We start from the raw sequence: 27,331 nt of genomic DNA, 5'->3' as shown, positions 1-27,331 counted from the left end.
TCACTTAAAAATCAAGAAACAGCATCCAAATATAGCTTTCATTATAATCTGGGATTTTGTATATCTAGAAATTAACAAAAGGACACCTTTCTAAAATATTTACCATGGGATCTAGTATTTTTAGTCATGCTAAGCTAGAAGCTTAAGAATTGCTTTCTATAGCCTAGTGCATTCAAAATTCTACAGAAGTTGTAATAAGTACCAAAAATAGATCCATGTATCTTTTATTTTGCTGTTTCATTCTAAATTGTGGTCATTAACTATAGAAAAGTGCCAATTTTTTTTACATTAGTAGATTTATATTTTTCCTGACATGATGAATAAAATAACATACTCTTAAAAATATTCTATATGAAATTACACTGCCATCTGGAGATCAGAGACAGGTATGACTAAGGTTCTATCTTACTCTCTTTAATAAACAACCTATGATAAGCCAAGTAGCAAAGTAATGCTTTTCTTTAGTGGGTTTCCCTCCTATCTCTCTTTCTGAGTTTATCTTTCACTTCTAAGTTTTTCTCCTCTGCCTCTAAAAAACTCAAAGCCCTTATGCTGTCTGGATGTCTAAAGATCCCTAACCAGCTCTGACTTATTTTCCTCCAAATACACCTCCTTTCCTCTTAATTTCTCATAGCTTTTTGGATCTTTCTTTTGCCTTTATAGTCTTAGGATCATAAGATTATAGAACTAGAGTTGGAGGGGACTTCAATGTTCATTTAGCACAACTCTCTCATTTTATAGATGAGGAAACTGAGGTCCAGAAAGATTAAGTGACTTGCCCAAAGTAACACAAGTAATAAGTATCATATTTTATTATAGTTATTTGAATATGTTTGTCTCTTCTATATTTAAATCTCCTTCAGAGAAAAGACTATGTCCAATTTCATTTTTGTAACCTAGTAAAGTACCTTGTGCAAAAAAAAAGTATCTAATGTCTGTTGCATCAAAAATTTAATTGAATAACATCACTGATGCAATCAAGGACCACATTCTATCATTTTTGACCTAATATAAATATGACTCCTTCCTTTCTGTCTCCTACCATTTTTCTGGCTTTCTTCTTTTTTATTTTCCTTCATCCCTTTAGCTTTTTAGAAATACCTACTGGTACTGCTTAGTTCTACAGGTGGCATTAAAAATAAAGAATTTGCTGACCCTTAACTGAAAAACAGGGGAAAAATTTCTATTCTCAAGTATATTTCATCCTCTGTACAAACCTATAACCAGAGATACACTAGAGCCAGCTCCTAACAAACAAGCCTGGAACTGTTAAATTTTCAGGGTGAGCGTTCATATCTCAGAAGTAAATACTACAAGTCAGGGCTTGATTTATTGTTTTGTTGATTGTCTAGACTGAAAGTGATGGAGAAATGCTAATAATGCAGATTAAATTTAAAAACGTGTTATGCTCAGAAAGCTGGTTGTTAAACATTCACCAATACATATATACCTGCCTATAACCTAGGTCTCCCCCTCCTTAAAATGGAATGACTATAATCAGAATTGAGAGCAAGATGAAAGAGATGGACAAACTTGACATGCTCTGTCATTCCCTGATCTAATTAACCATTCTTAGTCTTAAATAGGGACTTGAACCAAACTCTGAGCCAAAACCTGGAACAGCCTGGTTTTCTGAATCATAAACTAAAATGGATTTATATAAATTTTATATCTATCCAAGATTGTTACTTCATCTGTAAAATTAAGGAGTTGGGCTAATTTCTGAGATCCCTTCCAGAGTTAAAACTCTTATTTTAAAATGAACAAATCAAGTACCTACTATCTGCAATACACTGTGCAAGGTTTTATCAGAGATACAAATAAGCTGTAGGCATGAAATCTGCCCTCTAGGAATTTGAATTCTAATCAAGAAGACAAGATACAAATTAAGAGATAAATAACACCAAAACAGAGTAAATAATTAAACAGTGGTGATTCGAGAAAGCTTCATATAAGCTAGTTCTTAAATATTTTAGATAGGAAAGGAGAAAAGAATCAACTGAACCAAAGATTTGTCATGCACAAAAAAATCTAGTAAATCAGTTTCAACTGATATGGCATATACACACACACACAGAATTTAATGATCTAACTCTAATATATTCCTAGCATCCTCTGTATCTGGGATTCTCATGGCCAAAGAATTCATTACCAAGTAACCAATCTATTGATTAACATAGGTAGGCTGGTCCTCAAAAAGTATATCAACAACATTTATATGTTGATATGCATATGTGACACTGGAAAACAATTAATATGAAAAGGATACCACTCAGGAGGTATCATAAGGCTGGGTTCTCTAGGCAAATAGTTCTTCAGCAGGTACTTTGACTTAGCCATATTAAACTTCAGTTTGCCTCTCTCCAGAGGTATTGTTCTCTTTGGATTAGTCAGGTGCTACACACTGGCTGGACAATTTGCCTGGCCTGGTATGAACCTGAGTTCTTATAGTCCTTCTGGAAGTTGTGGCAACACCCAATTGGTCCTTTCAAGCAATGAACTTTGTTTATTTGTTAACACAGTTCATGTTATATTTATGGAATATTCTTAGTAAAAGGATAATAACTGACCATTGTCAGTCCAATAAAAGTACTTCTGATGAAATGCCCTAAATAAAAGGAAGGGGCTTATTGTGGACAAATGCCTGCCTGGGAACTCCCCACTTATCAAATTGAGTATTTAAATGCAATAAGGATTGAATATATTGTATATCTGTCTAATTTATTTACCCAATACACTAAACTAAGCTAGAACATCTCAATAACATTTATTATTGAAATTAGAAGGTAAAAATAGACATAAAATGAAATATCTTATCTAAGATGTATACATTAATAATTTTCATCAATGGTGACAGTGAATATACCACATTTGATCTCTATCACATCAGTTCCTGATAACTATGGAAAGAAATATCAATGGGACTTAATAATATGAAGTAGGGAAGAGTGTTTTTAACTGACCACAAGAAAAATTTATGTTGTGGTCAATATGACTTCTCAGGACAACAATTTTTACGATCTCTCAAAGAGGGAAAGAATCCAAAAGAAATTTAACAAGTTGTACTTTTATATAAAAAAAAAGGCATCAGCAACTACTATTCCACATGCCTTATTTCTCTAAAATCTTGATGAGAATAGTTAATGAGTATATCAAGTGTAGCCTTTATGAAAAGGTGAAAAAGAAATAGACAAGATTTTGTGGGTGCTTTTAAAACATCATCAAAAACTTACCGAGAGGATGAAAATGTAATATACCACTATGTTTTGTGTTTATTGATTTCAAAACAGCAATTGATGCAGGAGAACAAAATGAAGTTCAAAAAGCAACATGAAGCAAGAAATAAAACAGAAAAACATACTCACTTGAGCTGTTCACTAAGAATGTTGTGGGTCTCCTCCGAAAAGCTCACATAAAATGGGGATTCCTTATCAATTTTCCAGAATCAGATGGCATTTTTTCTTGTTATATTGAGTCCTAGAGAACCAGAGGGCCTCTTCAGTGACATCCAAGTTCATCCCCAAAAAAAGATTGGCCTAGCCATCTATACTGGGGGAAAAAATCAACAACAAAAACATATTATCAAGATTATGGTATGCATTTGGATAAGCAACCCAATGCAATAGTCCAAAATGCATATCTTGTACAAATGTATAATATGCATATCTTGTTGTAGAGGGTCAGTGAAATTAATGCAAAATTGAATAGGATGAAGAAATTGAGCTGGATCATATTTTGGGAAACTGTCCAAAACTTTCAATGATCTTGAGGTACTACAAAAGTTCATTTTAAAAATAATATTTTCATAATGATGCTATTTGGCTGGAAATAATGTAACACTATGATCTCAAAAGAACCAAAATTCAGGTCTCCCAAAGGGTTATGGAAAGAGAAAAGGAGGGTATGAGTATGTTGACACATAGTAGCACAATTTTTATCTCTCCCTTTATTCATGACAAAAACTTGGAGTTGCTGGTGATTTAAGTAACCCTCCCTGCAGAGTCCTCCAGTCTTTTAATACTACCTTGAGTCTCTTCTCTCTACCCCACCCCCCTAAACAAGAAAAAGAACTAATATTGATAAGTGGTCTAGAAAACCTCCCTTTTTTCTATTATGACCTACACAGTTCCCATGATTCACAGTGCCAAAGCAGAGATTGATTTAGGTAGTCTTTCTGCATCATGGCTCCTTGCTGTGCCAATCCTTTTTCCCATTTATATCTTTAACACTTGGCATTTCTGACTCTTTATTGTACTGTGGCTCTCATCTAATACTGGTTCTTCAATATACACATGATTTTTTGAAGGAGCTAGATTACTGAGGCTTCCCCTCAGGAAGTGATTCAGTGTGAACCCTGACTCTCTTCTTCTGACCCCAACCTCTTTCCAGCTCTTTGGAGTTTTCAGTTTGAATGCAGCCCTCTTTGAAGACCGAATCCAAAGTTATACCTCTGGCAAGTTTATACATTGTCATGAGTATTCATCATTTCCATGGAGTTTCCTAATATAATCAGTACACAGGGGAGTAAGGTGGCTTATCTGTTCCTCTTGGGGCACACCTGGGCACATCTACCATATGAGTATGTTATATTTCTCTAGTTGAGTTTAAGTTTTTTGAAAGCAAAGGCTTTTTTCCTTTTTTTTCTTTGTATCCATAGCACTTTAATACAGTTCCTTTTTTATTTACTTAATTTTTATTGAAGTGAATGTTGTCAAGATATTAGGAGACACCCTGCTTTCCAGAGCTAAGGTCCAGCAAGTAAGCTGGGCCCTGAGCTTCACATAACAACAGTTCTTTGCACTCACCCTCTGGCAAAATCATATAATTTTTGCTTCACTTTAACATTATACTATGTAGATTTGTTGCAATTTCCCTGTTTCCCTGGTACCTGATAGGTGGTACTACAGCTCACATATTGCATCAGAAAGTGATCAATCACATTTCCTGACACTCTGAACAATATCTGTGCCTGTAACTGCTAAGTGTACCAAATCAGGTGCTGTGTTCCTGTTCCCATCATACTTACTCTGGTCATGTATCCCATTGAACAATCACAAAGCTCAACAACCCTTTAGACTTGAGCTAAAAACTTAGCTCAGGACCAAAGGATGCCTGTATTGTCCCAGAAAATGCCAATCGTAGGAACTGTTTACTCAAGACCTAAGAATGACTGTGTTGGGTCAAGCCTTTTTGTGGTTTTTATGCTTAAAAACACTGCCCCTGCCACAAGTGCAAGCCCTCTTTCTCAGGAGGACTTCAGTTTGCAAACCTGTTTTCCTCACTCTGAAATTAAACTTCTGCTTGATTCCTGACTTTCCTCTGTCTAGCCTTCTTTGTTCACCAGTAGCCAGATCTGTTCACCCACAAATTAAAGGTTGGTTCCAGCTTGGTTGACATTGATTGATGTTAGAAGTGGGATTGGACACAGAACCAGGTCATTGGACTCACCAGTACCAGTGGGAATAGAGTAGTTGCCACCAGAGATTAAATTTTCAGGAGTCTGACACCCCACACCTGTACCTCATCTGGTAAGTCTTCTGCCCTTTTCCCTGCTGCAATCCTTCAAGCTCTGCCTTGGTTGAGCATAGAGTTCTTCGTCAGGAAGACTCCAAGGCCCCTCTTTTGACCCAGTTCATCCCATATCTGGTAAGGATAGATAGCCTTTTCTAACTGCACAGTCTTCAGAGATGAGTTTTTTTTTTTTAAGCAATTGGGGTTAAGTAACTTGCTCAAGGTTACACAGCCAGTTATTATTTCTGGGTGTGGTACTGAGTATCTGAGCCCGTATTTGATGCAGGTCATCCCGACACTGGAGCCGGTGCTCCCACTCGCTGAGCCACCTGGCCACCCCTAGAGATGAGTTTTTTTAATACAAGTGTAGGATTTTATTAAATTTAATCTTATTAGTTTAGGGCAATTGTTATTGTTGTGTGTCATTCTGATTCCTGTCATCCAATGTATTAGATATCTAACCTTGCTACCTTTGGGTTATCTGGAAGTTTGGTAAGCATTCATCCAAGTCATTGATAAAAAATTTTAAATCCACAGGATTAAGGATAGATTCCTGGGAGTTTGACAATTCAATGGTAGAATTTTGTGATAGGCCAGCTGGATATAGATAAACACTCATCTGTGTGCTTTTGGGAAAAAGAGTGAGGGTGAGAGAAGGTGCAATTCCAATATTATTATCATCAGTTTTGAATACAAATATCACCAGCTGATGTCATGTTTCATAATAACTAGATGATGAGGAATCCAAGCACCAACACTGAGAAAAGAAGCATACTATTAAATGGCCAAAATTTAGTTGTGGAGTGGGAGATACATCATGCGATTCAACAAACATTAAGTACCTACTAAGGGGCTGTGCTGGCTGCTGGAAATACAAAGTAAAAAAAAAAAAATAGCTAATCCTAGGGCCGGATAGGTGGCACAGTGAATCAGAGCACCAGCCCTGGAGTCAGGAGACCTGAGTTCAAATCCGGTCTCAGACACTTAACACAAAGACTTAGCTGAGTGACCTTGGGAAAGTTACTTAACCCCGGTTGCCCTCCAAAAAGAAAAAGAAAATAGCTAATAAATGTTCTCAAGAAGTTTAAAGTTTACTAGGGGGAAGGAAGACAACATTTTGTATATTTACACAAACAAGTAAGATTTTTAAAAATAAAAGTAATTTCAAGAAGTTTACAATCTACTTGGAAGGGGCTGAGGATGACATTTCATGTATTTACACAAACAGGTAAAATTCTTTTTTTTTTGCCTTTTTTTTGGAGGGCAGTTGGGGTTGTGACTTGCCCAAGGTCACACGGCTAGTTTTTGTGTTAAGTGTCTGAGGCCGAATTTGAACTCAGGTCCTCCTGACTCCAGGGCCGGTGCTCTATTCACTGAACCACCTAGCCACCCCCTAAATTTCTTTTTAAATGGATAAAAATAAAAGTAATTTCAGAGTTAACAATTAGGGGAAATCGGAAATGTCTTTGATAACTGTCACCTGAGCTGACCTTTGGGAGCTAGATGCAGAAACTCCAAGAACAGGAAACATTTCTGGCAGGTGGGGGGAAGCCTGTGCAAAGACACGGAAACCAGAAATGGAGTATTCTATACTACCCCACTTTTAACACCAGCCAATGTTAAATACCCAACACTTCGACATTTGGGGAAAGCGTCCCTTGTTGCTTTTCTAAATACCATGAAAAATAGGGTTGATTTCTATCAGGGATGGGTGAAGTTATGCAGCTGTCTTCTTCAAAGTCCTTTCCAGTCCAATGGTTCATTGACTCTAACAGGGCACAGCAATGGCGCCTCTTTGCTGCAAAAAGTCCCCAAGACTTTACCTGCACAGGCCAAATAAGATCATATCCGGAAAAGTTGCTATGGTAACACAGTAACTTCCGGTTCCCAACGTTTAGAGGCAGAGCATGCTGGGAAATGTAGTAGACAAATTCTCCACTACACTGGAAAGCGAGGTAGACGCTCTGACATATGGACTACATTTCCCATGAGAACACTTCACCGTGTCTCAGACCTTAACAGAGGGGAAAGGCAGCTCTCCGCACCTCCCCTTCTCCGTATGCCCTTTCCTCGTCCCTTAGACCTAAAACACAACGTCCGCTGCAGTTTCTTTCTCCCTGCTCCCACTCCAGTGAAAGGTGAAGGAAGAGCAGGAAACCCCAAAACTATGCGCGAGAAGGGGCCGAGGCAGGGGCCCACCTTAACCAGTGGAAAGGGGCGGGGCTCTTGCCTAATTTGCCGGGGCGCCATCTTCTCTCGTCACTTCCGTAAACAAAAGGGTTTGAGAAGGCGTCCCAGCTGCTATGTGACTGCCGCGGTCGTGCGGGCTGAGCCGGGTTATCTTGCCCTGCTCCTCCCGCCTCAGGTAGGGGCTGGAGATAGCCCTAGCTGGTCTCACCACGGCCCACCCCCAGCCAGGCTTCGGCGCCCCTGGGGAGCTCCCACGCTCCCCTCTTTCCGGGCGCTGTCCAGCAGAACTGGAGCTGAGTGGCGTGAGGGACTCCGAGGGCATCTCTCCTTTCTTCCCTCGTAGGGTTTGGAGCTGGAGGGGACCTTTGTTCCTCTGCGGTTTTTTGTTTTCTTTGCTCTTGGGTGGTTTGTGGTTGGATGTGACGGAGACCGGAGACATACGAAAGGAATTGTAGAGGTCTTCTAGTCCAACTTCCTTATTTTATAGATGAGAAAATGGGGGCCAAGAGAGGAAGTAGACTAAAAAACTTAGGGTTGCACAGTAAATCAGGGGCAAAAATGGAATTAGAAGCCAGGATTCCCAACTCCTGGTGCAGGGCTCCCTCCAGTGTATAACCCTGAATGCATATTTTGAATGTGTACACATCCTGGACTCTTCTGGGAACCAGTATCTATCTTATGTTTTAGGTAAATTGTTGGATCATCTTTGCACATAATTTTCGGTATGCGCTGGTTACCACTTGAAAGTGGCCGTTTATGTAACACTGGCGAAGAGGGAAGTTGCTGCTTGGGAACTGCAGCATTTTTGTTTAAGCTGATTCATACTCAGAGGATTAGGGTTTGGATATCTGATCCTTTCGAAGTAAAAACTTGTGGTTTAGTAAATTCAGTCTGAAAAGAATTATATAAATGCCTGTGTTGGTGGATTTTAATCTAGATAATAGTGAAAAATCTGGACCCAGCCTAATTGTTAAATAACTTTTAGGTGTGGCAGTTTTTTTATTTTATTTTTGCTGAATGATCATAGCCTACTTATAATAGAACACAGTTTACAAAATAATGAGCCCTCTTACAGACATGCTCAAACCAGACAAACAGCAATATATTTCTCAGATTATATGGTTTTAAAATATCCAATGAAAAAAATGGATATAGTGAGGATTACTGTAGCCTTGGCCTATAGAAAAATATAACTTATGCAGTCAGATATGAAAAACATTTTTAACATTTAAAACATTTTAACATTTATCTGTTAAGATTAGTACTTGTAACTGAAACTAGGAGATTTTATACCTGATATTCTTTACAGAAGTCCATTCACTGCCATATTTTCGACATTTTTCTTCCAGTTTGGAGGAGGGCAAAATCCATATATAGTAATGACTTTAGAAGCTATTTAGAAATAGAGTGCTTTTTTTTTTTTGCTTGTAGCTAGAATCAACCTTAGAGTAGACAGTCATGTATATAGTATGATTTCAGTTATTGAAAGCTCCTTTGGGCTTTTCTTTACTACCTTTCCTACCAGCTCATTAATACCTTAAATTCCACAAGAATATAATTTATTTAGCTTAGGAATTCTTCTTCCCTGTTAAAATACAAATACCTCTGGGAATAGATGACACAAGAATGTTACACCCTGTGCACCATATAAGTACCTAATAAATGCTTATTGAATGGTTCACTTATTCAATAGCATGAATGAATTTTTCAAACTTTGTCTTAGCAAATTTTGATGTGGGAAGGGAAAGACCATGAAAACAGTGGACACTTAGAGGGTCATAGGATCAAAGATTTAGTAGGGAAAAAAACATTAAAGTATAGAGGGAAAGGAACACTTTTGAATGAGGGGAAGATAAGGAAAGAAGCTAGAGTTAAAGCTTCCCTACTTTAATTTCTCTAGAGCAGATCCTGTAATATAGACCTGAACTTTAGGAATGATTATCCTAACCTTTACTATTCATTTTAACAATTCATACTAGGGTTTATGTTTATTTGTTAATTAATTGGTTTTAAAGGGGTTCCTATCTCACCCAGGCTGGAAGGATGGTGGCTACTCACAGCTTGATCCCACTATAGATCTGCATGGAAGTTTTGATCAGCTCTTAATATACCTGGGCCAGTTTACACCTCCTGGTTCTTCTCCTATTTAACCACCCGTATCCCCATATTTATGCCTAACAATTCATTAAGCTTTACTTAGTCCATTGGCTTTTAGAACTCCCAAGCTCAAGCAATGAACCTCAGCTTCTCTGGCTGTAAGGATTATAGGCATGCTCCACTACTTAAATTCTTTTTGCAAAATGTGAAATGTTCTTCTGTAGAACCTTTTTACACTCGAATATTCGAATACCTTGTACATATGTGCTAGCTAGATTATAAAATTCTCGCAGGCAAGAACTGTCTTATGTTTATAGCTCTCCCATGCTTAGTACCATGTTTTTTACACACAGCATACACTTAATAAATGTTTTCTGGATGGCTAATATAGAAAATGTATTTTGCATGACTTCACATGTATAATCGATGTAATTTTGCTTGCCTTGTCAAGAGATGGGAGGGGGCGGGAAGAAGAGAAAAAATTTAGAATTTAAAATTTAAAAAAAAAATGAATGTTAAAAAACTTCCATGTAATTGGAAAACATTTAATGAAATAAAATGTGTTTTAAAAAATAAACGTTTGCTGAAGGAATGTTACAGGAATGAATAATAGTTGCGTTTCCTCATTTAGGTCTTAAAAAACTGGTCTTCGTGCATCAAGGAACATAAAACTATGGAAGAAAGGAAAATAAAAAGGAGGAGTCCTAAATCCTTTAGTTCTCATTCCACTCAGCTTGTTAATTCCAAGAAAAACTCTATGCCCGTTAGTAAAAGCACAGGGTTTTCAAACCCTACATCGCAATCAACTTCACAAAGACCAAAGTTAAAAAGGTGAGCGTTCATCTTTTGAACTGCTGGAGGAAAATGTTGTTTTAAAAAACACTAAATATTTCTTGTTATTTCCTAAAGTTTTTTCTCTTGGCAGCATTTTTATTTATTTGCTAAATACCATATCTTGTGGCATAGTTTGTATGACAGAGATTAATGATTCAGTCAAGTGAATGTCTAGTGAAAGTGAATAAAAGCTCTATTGTGAAGATGACAGTGTGGAGATTTTACAGGCACAATAAGAAAATTCTTGGTTGAGGAACGATCAAAGGTCACGATCTGAGAGTTGATAAAAAAAAATTTATTATGGCTGGAGCTGGTGAGTGATCCAGGAACTTGAAAATGACAAATGGAAAGGAATGTGTTTGCTTTGGCACTATTTAAAGGAAAGTAGGAGGGGGTTTAAAAATTAAATTGAAATATGTTTTAAACCCGGATGAGATAGTTTTATTTTTACTATATTAAATTCTTAAATAATATATAACATCTCTAGTTTTGAGAGTCTTTTTTTTTCTGAATACTAAAAGATGCATTCAGATACAAAGCAATTCTCCCTAAATTGTGTGTGTGTGTGTGAAGAAGACATTATTGCTTTACTTGTGCATACTCTTACACAAAATGTGGAGAAGTAAAACATCTTTGATGAAAACATCAGAGTGCTTACAGAGAAGTAAATTAAGTACAACCTGTTGAGGTAATTGGTGGCACAGTGGATAAGGTGCTGGATCAGGAATCAGGAAAATTTGAGTTTAAATTTGGTCTCAGACACTTATTACTTATGTACCTGTGGATCACAACCTCTATCTGCCTCAGTTTCATCAAATGTAAAATGGGGATAATAATAGCACCTACCTCCCGGAGTGATTGTGAAGATAAACTTAGATAATATTTATAAAGTACTTTGCAAAACTTAAATGTAAATGCTCTTAGTTGTTGAGAAGGCAATGTGATATAGTGGATAGGGTGCTGTACTTGGAGTCCAGAAGATTAACTCATCTATTTATGAACTAGTAGTGTGACCCTGAACAAGTCACTTGACTCTTTTGAGTTTTAATTTCCTCATCTGTAAACTGGAGATGATGATTGCCATTATCTCATAAGGTTGTTGTAAGGGTCAAATGATGTAAAATTTTTTGCAAACCTTACAACATTATATAATTATATATTAGTCATTATTATAGCATAGATTAAATACATAAGTGGTGAGGTTTTACTTTTAGTCAAAAAATGGTGAGATAGATTTAATCTTGAAGGACTAGAATTTTATACTAGTTCTTGAAAGGGAAGTGAAGCATTTAGACTATTGGGAAAAGAGTAAGGAGACACTTTAGAGTGGGGAAAGTAGCATGAGTAAAAGCATAGAGACAAGAATATAGCATGTTGTATACAGGTACTGTAAGGATGTTGTCTTGGCTAGATATAATAACTGAGGTTAGAGAATAATTTGAGAAAATAATTAGGGCTTAGAGGAAAGGGATTAATCCTTCTCCCCAAATATGAAACTAATAAAAAGCAATTAATATATATGCATGAGTTATGCATATATATTTATATATCACAGAATTTCTGAGTTATAAGAGAACTCATTGGACAAATACGTACAATCCATACCTAAAAAAGAAAGCCATCTCCAGCCTGCCTAACAAATCATCACCCAGCCTGCTTGAAGACCTAGACTGAAGGGAAATGCAAACTTTTCAGCAGTGGCTCCCTATGAAGGCAGCCCATTAAATTTCTGGGTTAAGTTATCATTCTTATGAAGATTACTCCAAAAGCTATGTATCTGGCCTCAGTCTCTCCCCTGCACCTCATTTCTACAGTCACCAATTACCTATTGGACATTTCACAATGTATATCCTAGAGATATTTCTCACTAAACATATTCAAAACAAAACTCATTGTCTTCACTTCACCATTCTTCCAGGTTTGTAACTTTGGCCTTATCCTTGACTCTTCACTCTGTCACCACACATACACAATCATTTGCTAAATTTTCTACATCCACATCTCTAGCATCCAGCCACTTTTCTCTAGTCACTCAGTTACCCCCTTTGTTCAGGTCCTCATCATCTCTTACCTAGATCATTGGTCTCCCTGTCTCAAGACTTCCCTACTTCATTCCATCTTCCACATATTACTACCTGAGTGATTTTCCTTAATTGCAGATCTGACTTCTATTGCCTCAAATATAAACTCCTCTGTTTAGCTTTTAAAGATCTTCCCAACTTTGCCCCAACCTATCTTTCCAACCTCTTTGTATATTACTCCCCCTCCTGCACTGTAAGTTCAACTGAGCTCTCTGTTCTCTCTGTTCCTCCCATAGAACATTCTATTTCCTTCCATTTCCCATCTCCCGCCTTTTACCTCTGTCTCAGTTTCCTCATCTCTATTGTTATCCCTGTTTTGCAGATGAGGAAACTGAGGCAGGATTTGAACTCAGATCTTCCTGTCCCCTGGGTCCAACGTTCTATCTACTGTGCTACTAAGTGCCTAAATAGGAAAATTAATAAATCCAATTTTCTCTGTGCTTTAGTGATCTGATATAATTTTATGTAAGTTTTAAGGCTATCACTACTTGTGCTTATTTTTATTTTAGTCATTCCTCTGGTTGTTAAGGGATTTTGGTTAGTCTTTTCCATGTTCTGATGTTTAGGAACACCTCATTAAGTTTGTTAATCATTGCATAAAGCATTGTAGGCTTGGTTTTAATGTGTTATCTCTAAGTGATTCTGAAGACAGATGCTGCAAATTGAGCATATTTAATCTCTCCAGAGGCATGAAAGAAAAGCCAAGACCTCAGGGAGGGGAAGGAAAAGGTGCCCAGGCAGCTCCAATTCAGCACTCTTTTCTCACTGATGTCTCAGATGTTCAAGAGATGGAGAGAGGTCTCCTGAGCCTTTTGAATGATTTCCATTCTGGAAAACTTCAAGCATTTGGTAACTAACCATGGATTTTTCTTTAAGATTTTTAAGTCATCTTTATTTCCTAATTTTCAGGATTTTTGTATACTTTAGTAGTTATTTTTTGTATTTTCTTAATAAAATATATTCTTCCTCAGATAGGAATTATAAAAATCCCTAGTTAGCATTCGAAATGCTGAAAAACATAAATCAAAATTTGACTTATAAAATTTCAATAAAATTGTTCAAGTAAACAAGTAAAAGAATGTGCTTGAACCCTTAAGGTGGATTACTGTTGCCAAATAAGTGTGTTGACCATGTTGAAAGTGAGGATAGGCTTGGAAAATTTAGCCTGTATTAGTATTTCATGTTAAGAAGGTCTCAAGTTTATTTTCCTCCTTCCTTCCAAACACAGGCTTATTTCCTGCTTGTAGGTTCAGTCCCTTACACATGTGAGAAACCAAGTTCCTGTTCTCTAGCTATTTTTAAGAAAATAAACTGAATCTATAATGCATTTTATGAAAATGTTCAATTTTGACAATTTATAAAGCTTTCCTATTCCTTTCTAGTGTTCATGTACCCCATTATTTTATCCTTCTTGGGGGAACTATGCAATTATTTTACTATTATTCATTGAAAGAAAATGCCGTAGTAAATTTGAGTGACCTAAAAAAATCCACTTGAATTTGTGATAGTATGATATTTTTCAAGTGCAAAAAATTAGCAGAACCAAGATTTAAATAAAAAATAATAATTATATATAAGAAGCTAACTATGGGATTCCTGATCCAGAAAGAATTGTTTTTGTTGGAACCAGCTGATTAATTCAGAATATAGTATGAGGTGAATATTCCTCCTTCACTTACTTGGTTATTTTGTAGGTATTATGATCTGGAAAGAGGAAACACTAACTTTCTTGTAAATTCAGACTCCCTTGCTTCTGAATTTTTTGCTTCACTTCAGCTAACATGTAGTGTACCTTGGTACTATCTGTGGAAAAAGTTTTTAAATTGAATTTGTAATACAACAGGATTGCAGGGAGGCATGTTTAACCAAACTTGATATTTTAAATTGCTTTGATACATTAATGGCTTATAATATAAACTTTATATAGAAATGGTGCTACTAATTTCAAAGAAATCTTACTGAATAATTAGACACAACAATACCTACCAGCACTTAGAAACCTCTTTAGCTTATAGTATAAATTATTTTGCTGCCTGTACCAGAAAGTAATATTATAACATTTATTAAAGTTTGGAATTGACATTTTTCACTATTTTAAACTGGCCTTCCCCAGATCAAGTTAACAAGGTTTTATTGCAATTGCTCTCTGGTTCTACCAGTGTTATATGTGCCACAAGTTAATGTATTATTTTGTTTCTCTTCTTTTATAATGGATCATAATTGAAGATATTTTCTGCTTTATAAAAATTATATACTTGAACGATAAAATTATTTAGAGTTCTTTTGGGACTTCATGCAAACCATCACACTTATCTAATTTAAAAGGCAGTGGCCACACTGAAATAAACTAGGTAGAAATATTCCTTTAATACATTATTGCTGTGAACTTATATTTCATGCTTATTAATAAATACTTTGATTTTATAATCTAGCTTCTTTTGCCTGATTTTAAAATATGCCAGTTGTCCTTTATTGTATTTTAGCCATTGTCCTATTATTATAAGAAATTTGAATGTAATTGAAGGTTACTATGTAGACAGTAATAAAAAACATTATGGGAAGCTTCTAAAAAAGGAAGATCAGTTCATTTTGGAATTCTCATTTTGAAAAAAGTTTCCCCGTTAATGCTTGCTGACTTTGATTTCCATTCATGCTCATACTTTTTATAACCTAATTAAAGCTAGGAGGGCTTTTGTTCTCCTTTTCTCTTTCCTTCTTTCCTCCCCACCTTCCACTAGGAAATGAATGTTCCATAGAACAGATGGAACATGTTCGAGGAATGCAAGAAAAGTTAGCTCGATTGAATTTGGAGCTCTATGGGGAGTTAGAGGAACTTCCTGAGGATAAGAGAAAAATAGCCAGTGACGCTAATCTGGATAGGCTTCTGTCAGATGTGAGTACAATGTGAAAAAAAGATTTTTTGAAAAAGAATATATTATAAAAGGAGTTATATTTGAATGTGTATACTAGAAGTGGGATATATGTTTCTATACAGATTCCATTAAGACATAGATGTAGAGGTTCTTTTGTTAAAAGATTCCTATATCTGATGCATTTTATTGTGCTCTTTAAAAATTACTTTAGATTTTTAAAAAATATTTAAAGGACTATTATGCTTATGTAGTTTAATACATTGATGGTCGCATTCTTAATCTTCAACTATATTAATTTCAGCCTTAGATTCTTTTATTTACCAATCAAAAGCAACAAACTATTACTATTTAGTAAAGAGTGCCAATTTCATTTAATTTTCATTCAAGCAGTGCAGCTGATAAATTTTTGTTCTTGTTTCAAGTCTATAATATTAAGTATCTTACCTAGAGTAATATGCATTTATACATCTCTTGCAGTTAAGCTAGAGCAAATAAACATATGCATAATCTACTATACATTTTTCACTTATCAAAAATGTTTCTTTTGTTTTTTTTCACTGATCAATTAATTAATTGTAGATAATTTTAGAATGACATTAAAGCTCCAGTTTTTAATGTCCTTCTGGCTTATCTTTTTAAAGTTTTAACTGATTAAGGCAGCATGGCATAGTAGGTAGAGAACCGTTGGCCTTGGAGTAAGAATATCTAGGTTCAAGTATTGCCTATGCCACATACCAGTTATGGGACTCTGGGCATGCCACTTAACCTGTCACTACCCTGGCAACTGCTTAAGAATATAGCCAATTGGCCTTGATTGAAGTAGTTCCTCACTAAATATTCCCCATACCAATGAAAGGATATCTAGACTTTTAAAAATTAATAAATATAAAAACTTCTTTTTTCTTAAACATATTCTCAGTCCCTTAAGATAAAACCAATATATGTGTATGTATGTATGTATGTATGTGTATTTATACATACATATATATGGGTGTGTGTGTGTGTTTATGTGCCTGTAGTGGGATATGTGTGTGTGTATGTGTATGTACATGCACACATATTCTGAACTATCTGAGAGAAGGCAGTACATTAAGTGACTTCTCTTTCCTATTTATAGTTATATTTGGGTTTTTTTAAGTGTCTGTTCTGTGGAAAGTTGTATTATTAATAGGGTTTTATCTGTTTTTTTTTTAAGAAGTAAAAGATTTTTCTGATTTGTTACAGTTAGAAGAACTGAATTCTTCCATGTATCCTTTGCTGAATATCTACAGGGAAAGTTTTACTGCATGGAATTGCTGGAGATTAGTTCCAGGGAAGTTTTTAGCTAAGGGTACTGCTCAGAAGCAACTAAAGAGTAGTGACAACCGACTGTTACTTACGGGGCTTATTCCCTTTGCACCGTAGGCCTCTGGACCCAGTATTCTGGTCATTTCTATGTTTTAATTCTGCAAATTTTTGTGCTTAGTCATGAGGAAACTTTCATGCAGACAGTAAATACCCTTGGAAAGTTATTTGTTTTGAGACAAAGCAAAATAAGCTCTACATGAGGTATAGTAGCATGTATAGAATTTAAGAACATCTTTTAAAATGCCTAAAATTAGTTCATAGTCATTAAAATGTAGGCTTTCCCTATGGGATTATGTACTATATAATGGCATCTGTTTTGTTAATCACAGGGCATTTACTTTTTTAAGCTGAATGTTCATCATGAAATTACTTCTCACTAGTGCATTTAAAGTGTTATATGATTTGATTTACAACTTTGATTTGTACTCAACTTTTCAGGAACTTTTCAGTCAGCAAATATTTATTGAATATGCCATATGTGAAGAGCTTGTTACTGGTTTAAATACTCCCTAAACCCTATAAAACTTCCCTCTTTTTGTCTAGTTAGGGAGACAAGCCATTATACCATGAAACAATTAGTGGATGAGACTATTATAGATTACAACATTATATACTGATAAAGTGCCAGATTGTATTATTCAGTTAGAGAATAGGACAATGATTACTGCAGATAGGTGCAAAATGAATTAGAGAAGACGGAAATTGATCCTGGCTGCACTGTCCTATGAAAAAATTCAGACAATGAGGTAGGACTAATAAGTATTCACTCAAACCTTAGTGCTTGCTTTTTTGCTCCTTTCCCTATATCATCTTTCCTTCAGAGAGAGCTTGCCTTTGTGGCATTAACTATTTTCTCTATGTTGATGACTCCCAAATTTTTATCTTCGGTTCTAGCTTCTCATTTAAATTGTAGGCATGTACTGGATGTTCCATTTGGATGCCTTGTTGTCATTAACATGTCTAACATTCTTTTCCTTCGTAAACTGGTTCTTCTTCTTAGCTTCCCTTTTTCTATCCCTAATACTATCTGTTCTCCCAGTCATTCAGATTCAATCGATCACCAAGTCCTTTCATTTCTTTCTTCAAAATATCTGTATGCCTGCCTGTCACTTTCCTGATCCCTAAGTTCAATGGTTGTCTTGTTTTTTTACTTCAGCAGATCTAAACTCCTTTGTGGAAGACAGCATGGTACAGTGAAAAGTACTCTGGAGTTGGAGTCAGAGGACATGGGTTAAAATCTCAGCCCTGTCACTCAAAACCTGTGTGACCTTGAACAACTTCCAACCTCTTACTTTCCTCCTCTGTAAAGTGAGGAGTTTGGGAATAGATTGCCTCTCATATGTCCCTTCCAAAACTATAACTGTCTTCCTAGGATCTTGTTAAATTATTTAACTACTAGAGTAGTTCTTGTACTAACTTTCAAGGTCCTTTATAATCTGGCCCCACCAGTATTCATTAATATTTCCTATTATCATCTATCATAAACTCTTTATTTTATTTATTTGAGTAGGGAGAAGCATTTGGGATTAAATGACTTGCCCAGGGTCACAAAGCTATTAAATGTCTGAGGCCAGATTTGAACTCTAGTTTACCTGACTCTATCCCCTGTGCCACCTAGCTGCCCCAATTCTTTATTTTAGCAAGTCTGATCTGCTCATTCTCCCCAAAGTTAGCACAATCCTTTTTACTTCTTTGCCTTTGCTTTTGCTATGCTTTCTGACTACAGTGTTCTTTTCCCCCTCTGCCTGCCTAATCCTACTTATCCTCCAGAACTCTATTCCTTACCGTTTCCATGTAGACCTTAGAGTCAATGTCACATAGTCTATGTTCTAATTATATTCTGTTTTGTATCATTTCCTATTGTTTTATATGTTCTTTGTGTCACCCTATGACGATTTCAAGTTCCTGGTGGCAAGAGCCACATCTTGTACATCTTAGATAATCCCTAGAGCATGAAATCTGTTGTTGAGCTCTTATGCGGTACTGAGCCCCGAAGGACAGGATGTAAGACATATTCGTATAGAGAAGACTCAGCTCCATGCGAACCATTTCAGTAACCAGAAATTATATATAATGTGACCTTTGGATGTAATGAGGAGGTGCTAGTACTGCTATACCGTTTTACAGACCGTATCTGGAATATTGTGTTGAATTCTGAGTACCACTGTTTATGAAGGACATTGATAAGTCAAAAATAATTGAAGCTTATGTGCCAGTGTTGGCTAGTGAAGATAAAGAGGTGGGAAAATTTTATGAAGAACTCATAAAGACCCTCCAAATTAAATCAATATATACTCTGGTACAAAGTTGGGGGTGGGGGTGGGGTGAGTGTAGCAAGAAATATATAGAAAAAGCATGGGAAAGAGAGGCCAAAAACTTGTAGGCTCTACAGAAGCAAAACCTCATACTTTTATATTAGGAACCATTTCTTGGAGAAAAGAGTTGGTAGGTGCCGAACATGGCAGGCATCAAACAATATCACAAAAAAATGAAATAGATTATATTTTAATGGACCAAAAAACACTAGTTACTGATATGGGAGTTATCTCTGAATCAGCTCTCTGTATATAGTTACACCATCAACTTGTCTGAACAAAGGTCAACAACAATAAGAAGAATGAGAAAAATGTACGTATAGAGTTAAATTAATTAAAATTTATTTTTTAATAAATTTAAAATTAATATAAAATTAAAACAACTCAATCCTTAGTTACTTAGTCAAGTAATTGATAAAGAAAAGATGGTAAGTGGACAGCAGAAATAACATTGACAGTGATTCTAATAATTCTATACAGAAGTTTACTCTAAATTTCGTGCCACAAGAAGATCAAAAGAACTCATAATACTCCTTAGTCAGTAAACATTTGACTCACTTGCCAAGTGAAGAGAGAGCAGCCAAAGACAACACTGGAACAACATATAGATTCATTTTAAAAACCTTGTGAAGAAAATTGATGGAGAATTATGGGCAATATGGTATCATAAAGAGAAATAATTAGAGTAAACCATTTTAGCTTAGTAAGACATACAACTAAGTATACAAGGGCATTAAAGGATGAAAACAGAAAGACTACAAACAGAAGAAAGTGGAAAAGAGCTTCAAAGATGACAGTGAAAAGCTATCTTCACCCCCAAGAATAGTGGAACCATCGCACTTAGACCATAATGTCAGAGTTCCTAGTTGTGCTTATAAGGAAGTAGAAATGGCACTAAAGAGAACAGAGATGGAAAAGGAAGCCAAATTAGACCAGGTATATACCCAGGAGATATGTCCTGAAGGCCATACAGTTGTGAGGGTGTTAAGGGATCAATATGCAAGGTATCTAAAGAAAGAGAAGATACCAAAGGCATAGGAAAAAATCCTGGACTTTATTAATATCCAAAAAAGGTGGCCCAAGAAAATATCAACAACTACCAACCCATATGACTGCTCTGCCATCTATTAAAAAAAACAACAAAATTTAAAGTCATCTCTGTACTAATCAAGAATATCTTTGATGAGGGTAGGGAACAGGCAGGAATGGAAGAAAACACCATGGTTTAAATGGGGCTTTCTCCCAAAATTAGCCTATATGTACTCTATTGAAACCTAGTACACAATCTCAGGACAATTCAATATTGAGCACTTCTAAGACATGCTATTAAAATAAAACAAACACAATTTTTGAATACTAAAATACTAATTTTTGAATTCTTTTAGAGCTTTTCCTATCACAAAACTTAGAGCATGTTTTTTCAGTATATGCTCAACCCTTCCCTACAGTCCCCAAATTAATTTTCTTATTTTTTACAGTTCTCTGCATAAGACTTTTTGATGTTTAAAAGTGTATTTTAAAAACAAAAAGCTTCTTAACTGTTCACTTCAGACAAAAACTTCACTTGGCAGATGCTCAAGACGTTCCAAATACCTCTACCAGCTAAAATAAAACACACTTCACTCATTGTCTTGTGATTCAGAGAAAAACAATAATCTGAATTGAGCTGAATTCAGTAGCTGATTCATCTTCTCTACAACAAAGAATTAAACTGCATATGCAATTGATTGTTTTCACACACTGCTTTTAGTAAATCTGACTGCTGTAATTCAGCATAGCTGGAGGCCAGGCTATGTTGAAGTTTCAAATCAGGAAATGTGACTGCAAGATTGTGCTGCTATGTTTTATCTTACTGCCTTATCGTCTAAAAGCTGAGGGTAAAAAGTGCATTTATTTCATGCTAAGTATTGTTCACAGGACTGAAGGATTTACCCTTCCCAAGCTCATCAGCCTTGTTCCAATTTTTACTCATAAGTTGGCTTGTGACAGCTTAGCTTCAGTTTACAAGTAGACAATCAGCACACTACTCAGTGTGTATTTCAGTGGCCAATTGCAACAAAATGTTAAGTATTTGTGAATTTGCTATTTTTTAATAAAGTAACTGTTTTAAATTATCCTCTGAATATGTTTTCTTCTTTGAATCTAGAAGTTCTTGTCTATTTAGAAACATATGGTATGGTCTACCAATACAAAGTGAATTTTGGTAAAATATGTTTATAAAATTCTAAAATTCACTTTTACACAAACTATACTGTTTATTCCCCTAAAAAGAAAGTATTATGTTCAGCCTTTTGCCACATTTATGTTATGAGTCCTTAGAAACTAAGTAACATTAGATAAATATACATTGAAAAATTGCTTCAAAAAAGTAATTTTTAGTAATTTATTTCTAAATTACCCAATTTGTACACCTTTAATTTTTAAAATGTTTGAGAAAAAAGGGAGATGCATTAGTGTCAAATTGGGTAGAGAGAGTAGAAAATTATATAATACCACATGGTGTGTAACAAAGACCAAAAGCAAAATTTACAAAAACATGTTAAATGTTTTTCTTGGAAAGTTCCTGAGTCTAAGTCAAACAAAATCTGTTTCCTGTGATTGGTGGTGGCAGATTCAGGACACTGACCTTTTCATTCACTTTTGTTGTTTTGTCTTTTGCAAAAGATATGGGTCCCAGGTACCTCAGTTTGGGTTTATCTAACATATCCTTTGTTTACATTTCCTACATGTATAGAAATTCAAACCTTAAAGGGCCTGTTACAGTTCATCTGGTCGGTTCCACTCATTTTCCAAATGAGGAGGCTAAGGCCCAAAGAGTAACAACTTACATTACACAACTAATTAGTGGTATTGCTTTTATCTTAAGAGCAACAGAAAAATCAGTGACTGTTTTGAAATAAAGAGCTTCACAGTAAATAAAAATATTTCAAGGTGATTCTGACTTGGACTGGAAAAGTTTTTGGTGGGATTGTTTCAGTAACCATTCTAAGTAGCAGAATTGGTCTTGAGAGTCACTTTTGGGGTAGCTAGGTGCCACAATGGATAGAGTACCCGCCCTGGAGTCAGGAGGACCTGAGTTCAAATATGGATTCAGACTGTTAGAATCTGTGTGACCCTGGGCAAGTCACTTAACCCTGATTGCCTCCCCCCCCCAAAAAAGTCACTTTTAAACAATACCATCAAGAGGCTATTGATGTTCCAAAGCCCTGTAGTTTTGACCACTTGTTTAAATGTTTAAGTTCAGGGGGTGGCTAGGTGGCACAATGAATAGAACACTGCCCCTGGAGTAAGAGGGATCTGAGTTTAAATCTGGCCTCAGATGCTTAACACAAAAACTAGCCGTGTGACCTTGGGCAAGTCACTTAACCCCAACTGGCCTCCAAAAGGCAAAAAAAAAAAAACCCTTTAATTTCAACATGTTAAATATAACTGGATCCAAATAATAAATACTTATCAATAATACCAAATCTAAGGGAAGAGAGATGATGGCAAGGATTTTTATTTAGTCATAGTTATTTAAGAAGGATTCTGGGTCCCAATTCTAGCTCTGCTCAAGTCTCCTTGAACAAGTCAATTTACATCTATGGGCCTCCGTTTCTTTAGTTAAGAATGAACCTCTAGCTTCAGACACTTAACACAAAACTAGCCGTGAGACCTTGAGCAAGTCACTTAACCCCAATTGCCCTGCTCTAAACATCAACAATGGCCATCTCCACCACTGTGGTTGGCTTTATCGGGTTCACCACCATCCCTCATAGAGGAAGGGGCAACATAAAAGTAAGGGCCCCCGTGCCACTCGCACTGAACCTAAGCGAAGACAGGATATGACCTTCACCCTGTCTGAGGATAAAAAGGCTGCGGGATAGGCGGGAGCTCCCAGGCACAGCCAGGGAACTTTTAGGGATAGTGGGTGTCAGTTTCTGGGCACCCATGATGCATACAGCGCCCTGGAAAACTGTTAGTGGCCCTTAGCGTTGTCTGGGTACAGACGGACTTACAGGGTCCCCGCGCCCTGGCACAGATGACAGGCGGGTGGCCCCGGGCCCGTGAGCCAGCACAGTCCGGCACAGACAGACCCGTCGGCCTCTTCTCTCCTCCGCGGGGCAGGCTTAAGTGCACAGCGCAGGGGCGGTACGTACCACTGCACGCTCAGACTGGCAGACTTGGAGGTGCTCGTTTGTTGTAGTGTCCCTATGGAGATGGGGTTGTGCTCCCCTCCCCCTTTTCCAGTGAGTTGCGAACTGGAGACTGTGGAAGAAGGCGGCGAAGGCAGCTTCCTCCAGAAACTCCCTTCACTTTTCTCGCTTCCTTTCGTACCTCTCCAGAGGTAAAATCTATGTGGGACATGGGCGATGCGTCTCTTATTGCGGTACTCTTACGTAGCATAGTTCCCCATCCCTCCACCTCACCCCCACTCCCCAGGTCAGGATAAAGTGCCTTATAGCACCAAAGTGGAGAGAGGAGGCTGCAGGACCCAGACTCCGAAACAAACTCTCCTCAGCCAGCTCCTGATACTTTTCTAGGGTCACAGATTTAGAGGTAGATGGGGACACAGAGGTCATCTAGTCTGTGTGGCATAGGGGAAAGAGCACAGGATTTGGAATAAAAGGGTCTGGGGTCCAATACTGCCATAGCTACAATGTGAGCGACTTTGAGCAAATCCCTTTACCTTGCTGGCTGGCTAGTCCCTCATCTTTAAAATGATAGGGCGGGGTCCTTTCTAGTTCTAAATCTGTGATTCTAGGCCAATCTTTTCTTTTTACAGATGAGGGAACTGAGGTCCATAGAGATTTGAGTGACGTACTCAACGTCACCCAGGGAGTAAGTGACAGAGGAGGAATTTGAACCCAGGTCATCTGCCTCCAAATTCAGCGTCTGATGGACAGTTTGGAAATTTGTTTTGCTTGATTAACATACATTAACACACACACACACACACACACACACACTTGTTTCAGGGTTGTTTTTTTCTGAAGTGGGAGAGAAAATAAGTGCTTGTTAATTGAAAAACAATAAATCTAGTATCAGTAAAAAATAACTATTTACAAAAGATATGACTTTAAGATTTAACAAAGTGCTTTCCTCACAACAACTCTGGTGTATAGTAGTGTGTTATAATTCTCATTTTACAGAGGAGAAAAAAGGCTTGAAGGGGTGTCAGAGTCACTTTGGAGTCAAAGACCTCTGAATCCAAACCCAATGCTCCTTCTATACATGAGACTGTAGTTTGCTCCCAGTGGGTGAAGAAGGGGAAGAAATCTCTTCATTGATTATTTTTTATGTCTCCACACTGGCTTGTACTAAACCACATCATCTTTACTCTCCTGATTTTCATCTCATCACTTAACTGTGATTTTAAAAGGAGGTACATGGGTGACAGGAGTGTCCAGTACTATTATAGTTGGTCAAGTGAATATAACAACATCCTGACAGAATAGATTTTCTGAAAGGTAGGTCTAAATAATTGAAGCTAGAGTCACCTTTCTCAGAACAGAGCCTTTAAATATATATATATATATATATATATATATATATGTATATATGTATATTAATAACTGGCACTTATCTAGTAAAATGCTTACCTACATTACCCTCTGCTTTGATTTTTTAAACCAATCAACTTACTGCTTTTGATCATCAGAAAATTTATGTGAGATAGGTATTTTTAAATGTCTCACATTTTTGTTGTTTGAGACATTAAATGTCTCAAAAATTTAAATTTTTAAATATCTCACATAAAATTTATGTGAGATATCAGCATTTTTCAGATGAATAAACTGGAACACAGAGATTAAGTATGGTTATATGGTCATATGACTAGTGCCAAAGTTGAGATGTGAATTTAGGTGTTCCTGACTCCAAATCCAGCTACAGTTTCAGGAGAGTCATTAAAGCTGTCTGTTCAGGGCAGTAATATAACCAGAACTTTGTTTAATTTTTTTTTTTTAAAAAGGTTGTTTAGGTAGTGGTGTGAAGGGGGAATGAAGGGGGGAGAGAATGGGGGTTAAAAGATCTAAAAGGAGGCTACTATGTTAATCCAGGGAGGTGATAATCAGGACCTGTTTTAGTTTGGTTCTAGCGAGAAGAGAGGAGAGGGGATAGATGACAGTTCACTAGTAGAATCAGCAAGACTTAGTAAATGGTTGGATAAAAGAATGGAAAGAGAGGAAGAAATAAAGATAATCTCAAATTGGGGAGATTGGGTGAATGGTGATACCACACTGAAATACTAAAGTCAAGGGGAACATATTTTTAGCATGCTGAATTTGAGGTGGCAATGGAGCTTAGAGGTGGAAATGTCTGGAAAGCCCATAAAGATAAGATATGAAACCTGAAAGAGAATTCAGGGCTTGAAATAAAGATTTGAGAGTCATCTGCTTAGAGGTGATAGTTGAAGCCATGGGAGTAGATGAAATAGTTAAGGGATAAAGTGTCAAGAGGGAAAATAGAGTCAAGAATGGACCTCGATAATCACCTGTATTAAATGGTTGGGGAAAAGATAGCTAGGGAAGGAGACAGAAGAATGGTTAGAGAGGAAAGAGAATCAGGAGAGTGTAGAACCTCTGAAATTTAGGAAGAATATAATATTTAGTAAGTGGAATAACCAATTGTGTCAAAGGCTAATGAGAGGGGTGGCTAGGGGGTGCAGTGAATAGAGGATTGGCCCTGGAATCAGAAGGACCTGAGTTCAAATGTGACCTCAGACACTTAACACAAAAACTAGCTGTGTGACGTTGGGCAATTGACCTGCCTTCCCCCTGCCAAAAAGCCCTCCCCCCAAAAAATCTAATGAGAAATCAAGAAAAATGAGAACTTTTCAGAAAATCCATTTGGGATTAATGATTAGAAAGTTGCTGGCAGTGAGATGACAATGAGTAGTGAGAAAATGGAAATATTTGGAGTAGAGAACTTTTTCAAGAAGTTTAGCAGTAAAGGGGAGTAGAGAAATGGGACAATAGATAAGAGAAGAATAAATCGAAAGCTTTTATTTATGAATGAAAGGACTTGAGCATGTTTGTAAAAAGAAAGGAATGAGCCAGTGGTGAGGGAGAGAGATTCAAACAGTAAGCATTTATCAGGTGTCTACTGTGTCACACAGCACACCATGAGCTGAGTATACCAACTCAATATGCATGAAAGAAAATGGAGGAAATGGAGGAATGGAGGAAAATGACTTTGCAGGAGACTGGAGAAAAGGACTCAATGACATAGACTTTAGCTTTAGTGAGGAATAGAGATTCATCATCTTCTACATGGCTTATTTGTACATAGTTATTTGCATATTGTCTCCCCTATTAGACTCTGAGCTCCTTGAGATGAGGGACTGCTTTTTTGGTCTTTGCTATGTTTATCGACTGACTGATTGACTGACTAGAGAGAAAGTGAGTGAACCTGCTGCTAAGTTCAAGAAATGGAGAAGGGGACTGAACAAAGGGTATGTGAGGTGGTCTCAATATTATTTTTGGCAAAGTAAGCAATCACACCACCCGTTCTAAGTATGGAGAACAAAGTAGGGATGTGGTACAAAGGAGGGATTGGATTGAATACTGTAGGGGATAAGATAGGAAGTCAGGGGGTAGAGGAGCATGATCATTGAGCAACAGCAAGGTGAAGTCATGCATCATAAATTCACAGTGAGTATAGTCCTCTGTTTCATTTTTCTAACTGTCTGTGTTCAGCAACCCTGGAACATAAGCAGAGAAATCAGATGGTGGGGATTACATAGGGGTAATAAATAAATGCCCACCATATTGTACACATAATCGTTTCTCACCCTCACACCCAGAACCTACTTCTACTCCAGGACAAGTGAGAGAATTCACCAAACTATTCCCTTCTCTTTCCTCTTATGTGTCATACTCAAAAGCGTCTCTTTCTAGAGTTTAAATACTTACCCTTAATGTTTAAACTGAGGTGATAGCAAGTATAAATTAAAATTCCTCTTGAGATCAACATTGTTTTTTGTATTAGTGTCTCATACATGTGTCTTACAAATATTAATTGATGAAAGTTGCTGTTAGTAGGAAGATTTGGCACATACAACAGTTAGCAAGTTGTCAGAGTTTTAAAAAATCCTACTTAA

At 36.7% G+C, this 27,331-nt stretch overlaps 2 protein-coding genes across 4 annotated transcripts in view; both read left to right on the top strand.

The window, feature by feature from the left end:
• The first annotated feature begins 7,555 nt into the window (after positions 1 to 7,555).
• On the top strand, positions 7,556 to 21,362 carry CCDC28A (coiled-coil domain containing 28A). Of its 3 annotated transcripts, none has more exons than XM_069077242.1 (6): positions 7,556 to 7,876; positions 10,430 to 10,629; positions 13,399 to 13,562; positions 15,452 to 15,606; positions 16,811 to 16,833; positions 20,800 to 21,362. In XM_069077242.1, exons 1-6 carry the CDS (start codon positions 7,571 to 7,573, stop codon positions 20,852 to 20,854), a joined length of 903 nt encoding a protein of 300 aa, XP_068933343.1. In that variant the 5' UTR covers positions 7,556 to 7,570; the 3' UTR covers positions 20,855 to 21,362. The 3 variants fall into 3 exon arrangements, with proteins under 3 accessions (XP_068933343.1, XP_068933344.1, XP_068933345.1); XM_069077243.1 differs by having other exon boundaries at positions 7,724 to 7,876; positions 16,782 to 16,833; XM_069077244.1 differs by lacking the exon at positions 7,556 to 7,876 and adding an exon at positions 8,138 to 8,388.
• A 1,770-nt stretch (positions 21,363 to 23,132) lies between these two features.
• ECT2L (epithelial cell transforming 2 like) overlaps positions 23,133 to 27,331 on the top strand; it is a 101,590-nt gene continuing 97,391 nt past the window's right edge. The window contains exon 1 of the mRNA XM_069077241.1: positions 23,133 to 23,379. The gene's annotated coding sequence lies outside the window, so the exon portion shown is untranslated. The remainder of the gene's footprint in view (positions 23,380 to 27,331) is intronic.

The sequence above is a fragment of the Petaurus breviceps genome, unplaced genomic scaffold (genome assembly GCF_028583685.1).
Source record: "Petaurus breviceps papuanus isolate PSGF00001 unplaced genomic scaffold, PetGlider_PUasm1.0 90977, whole genome shotgun sequence".
NCBI classification, from domain to species: Eukaryota; Metazoa; Chordata; class Mammalia; order Diprotodontia; family Petauridae; genus Petaurus; species Petaurus breviceps.
This window is presented reverse-complemented; position numbering and strand designations above follow the sequence as displayed.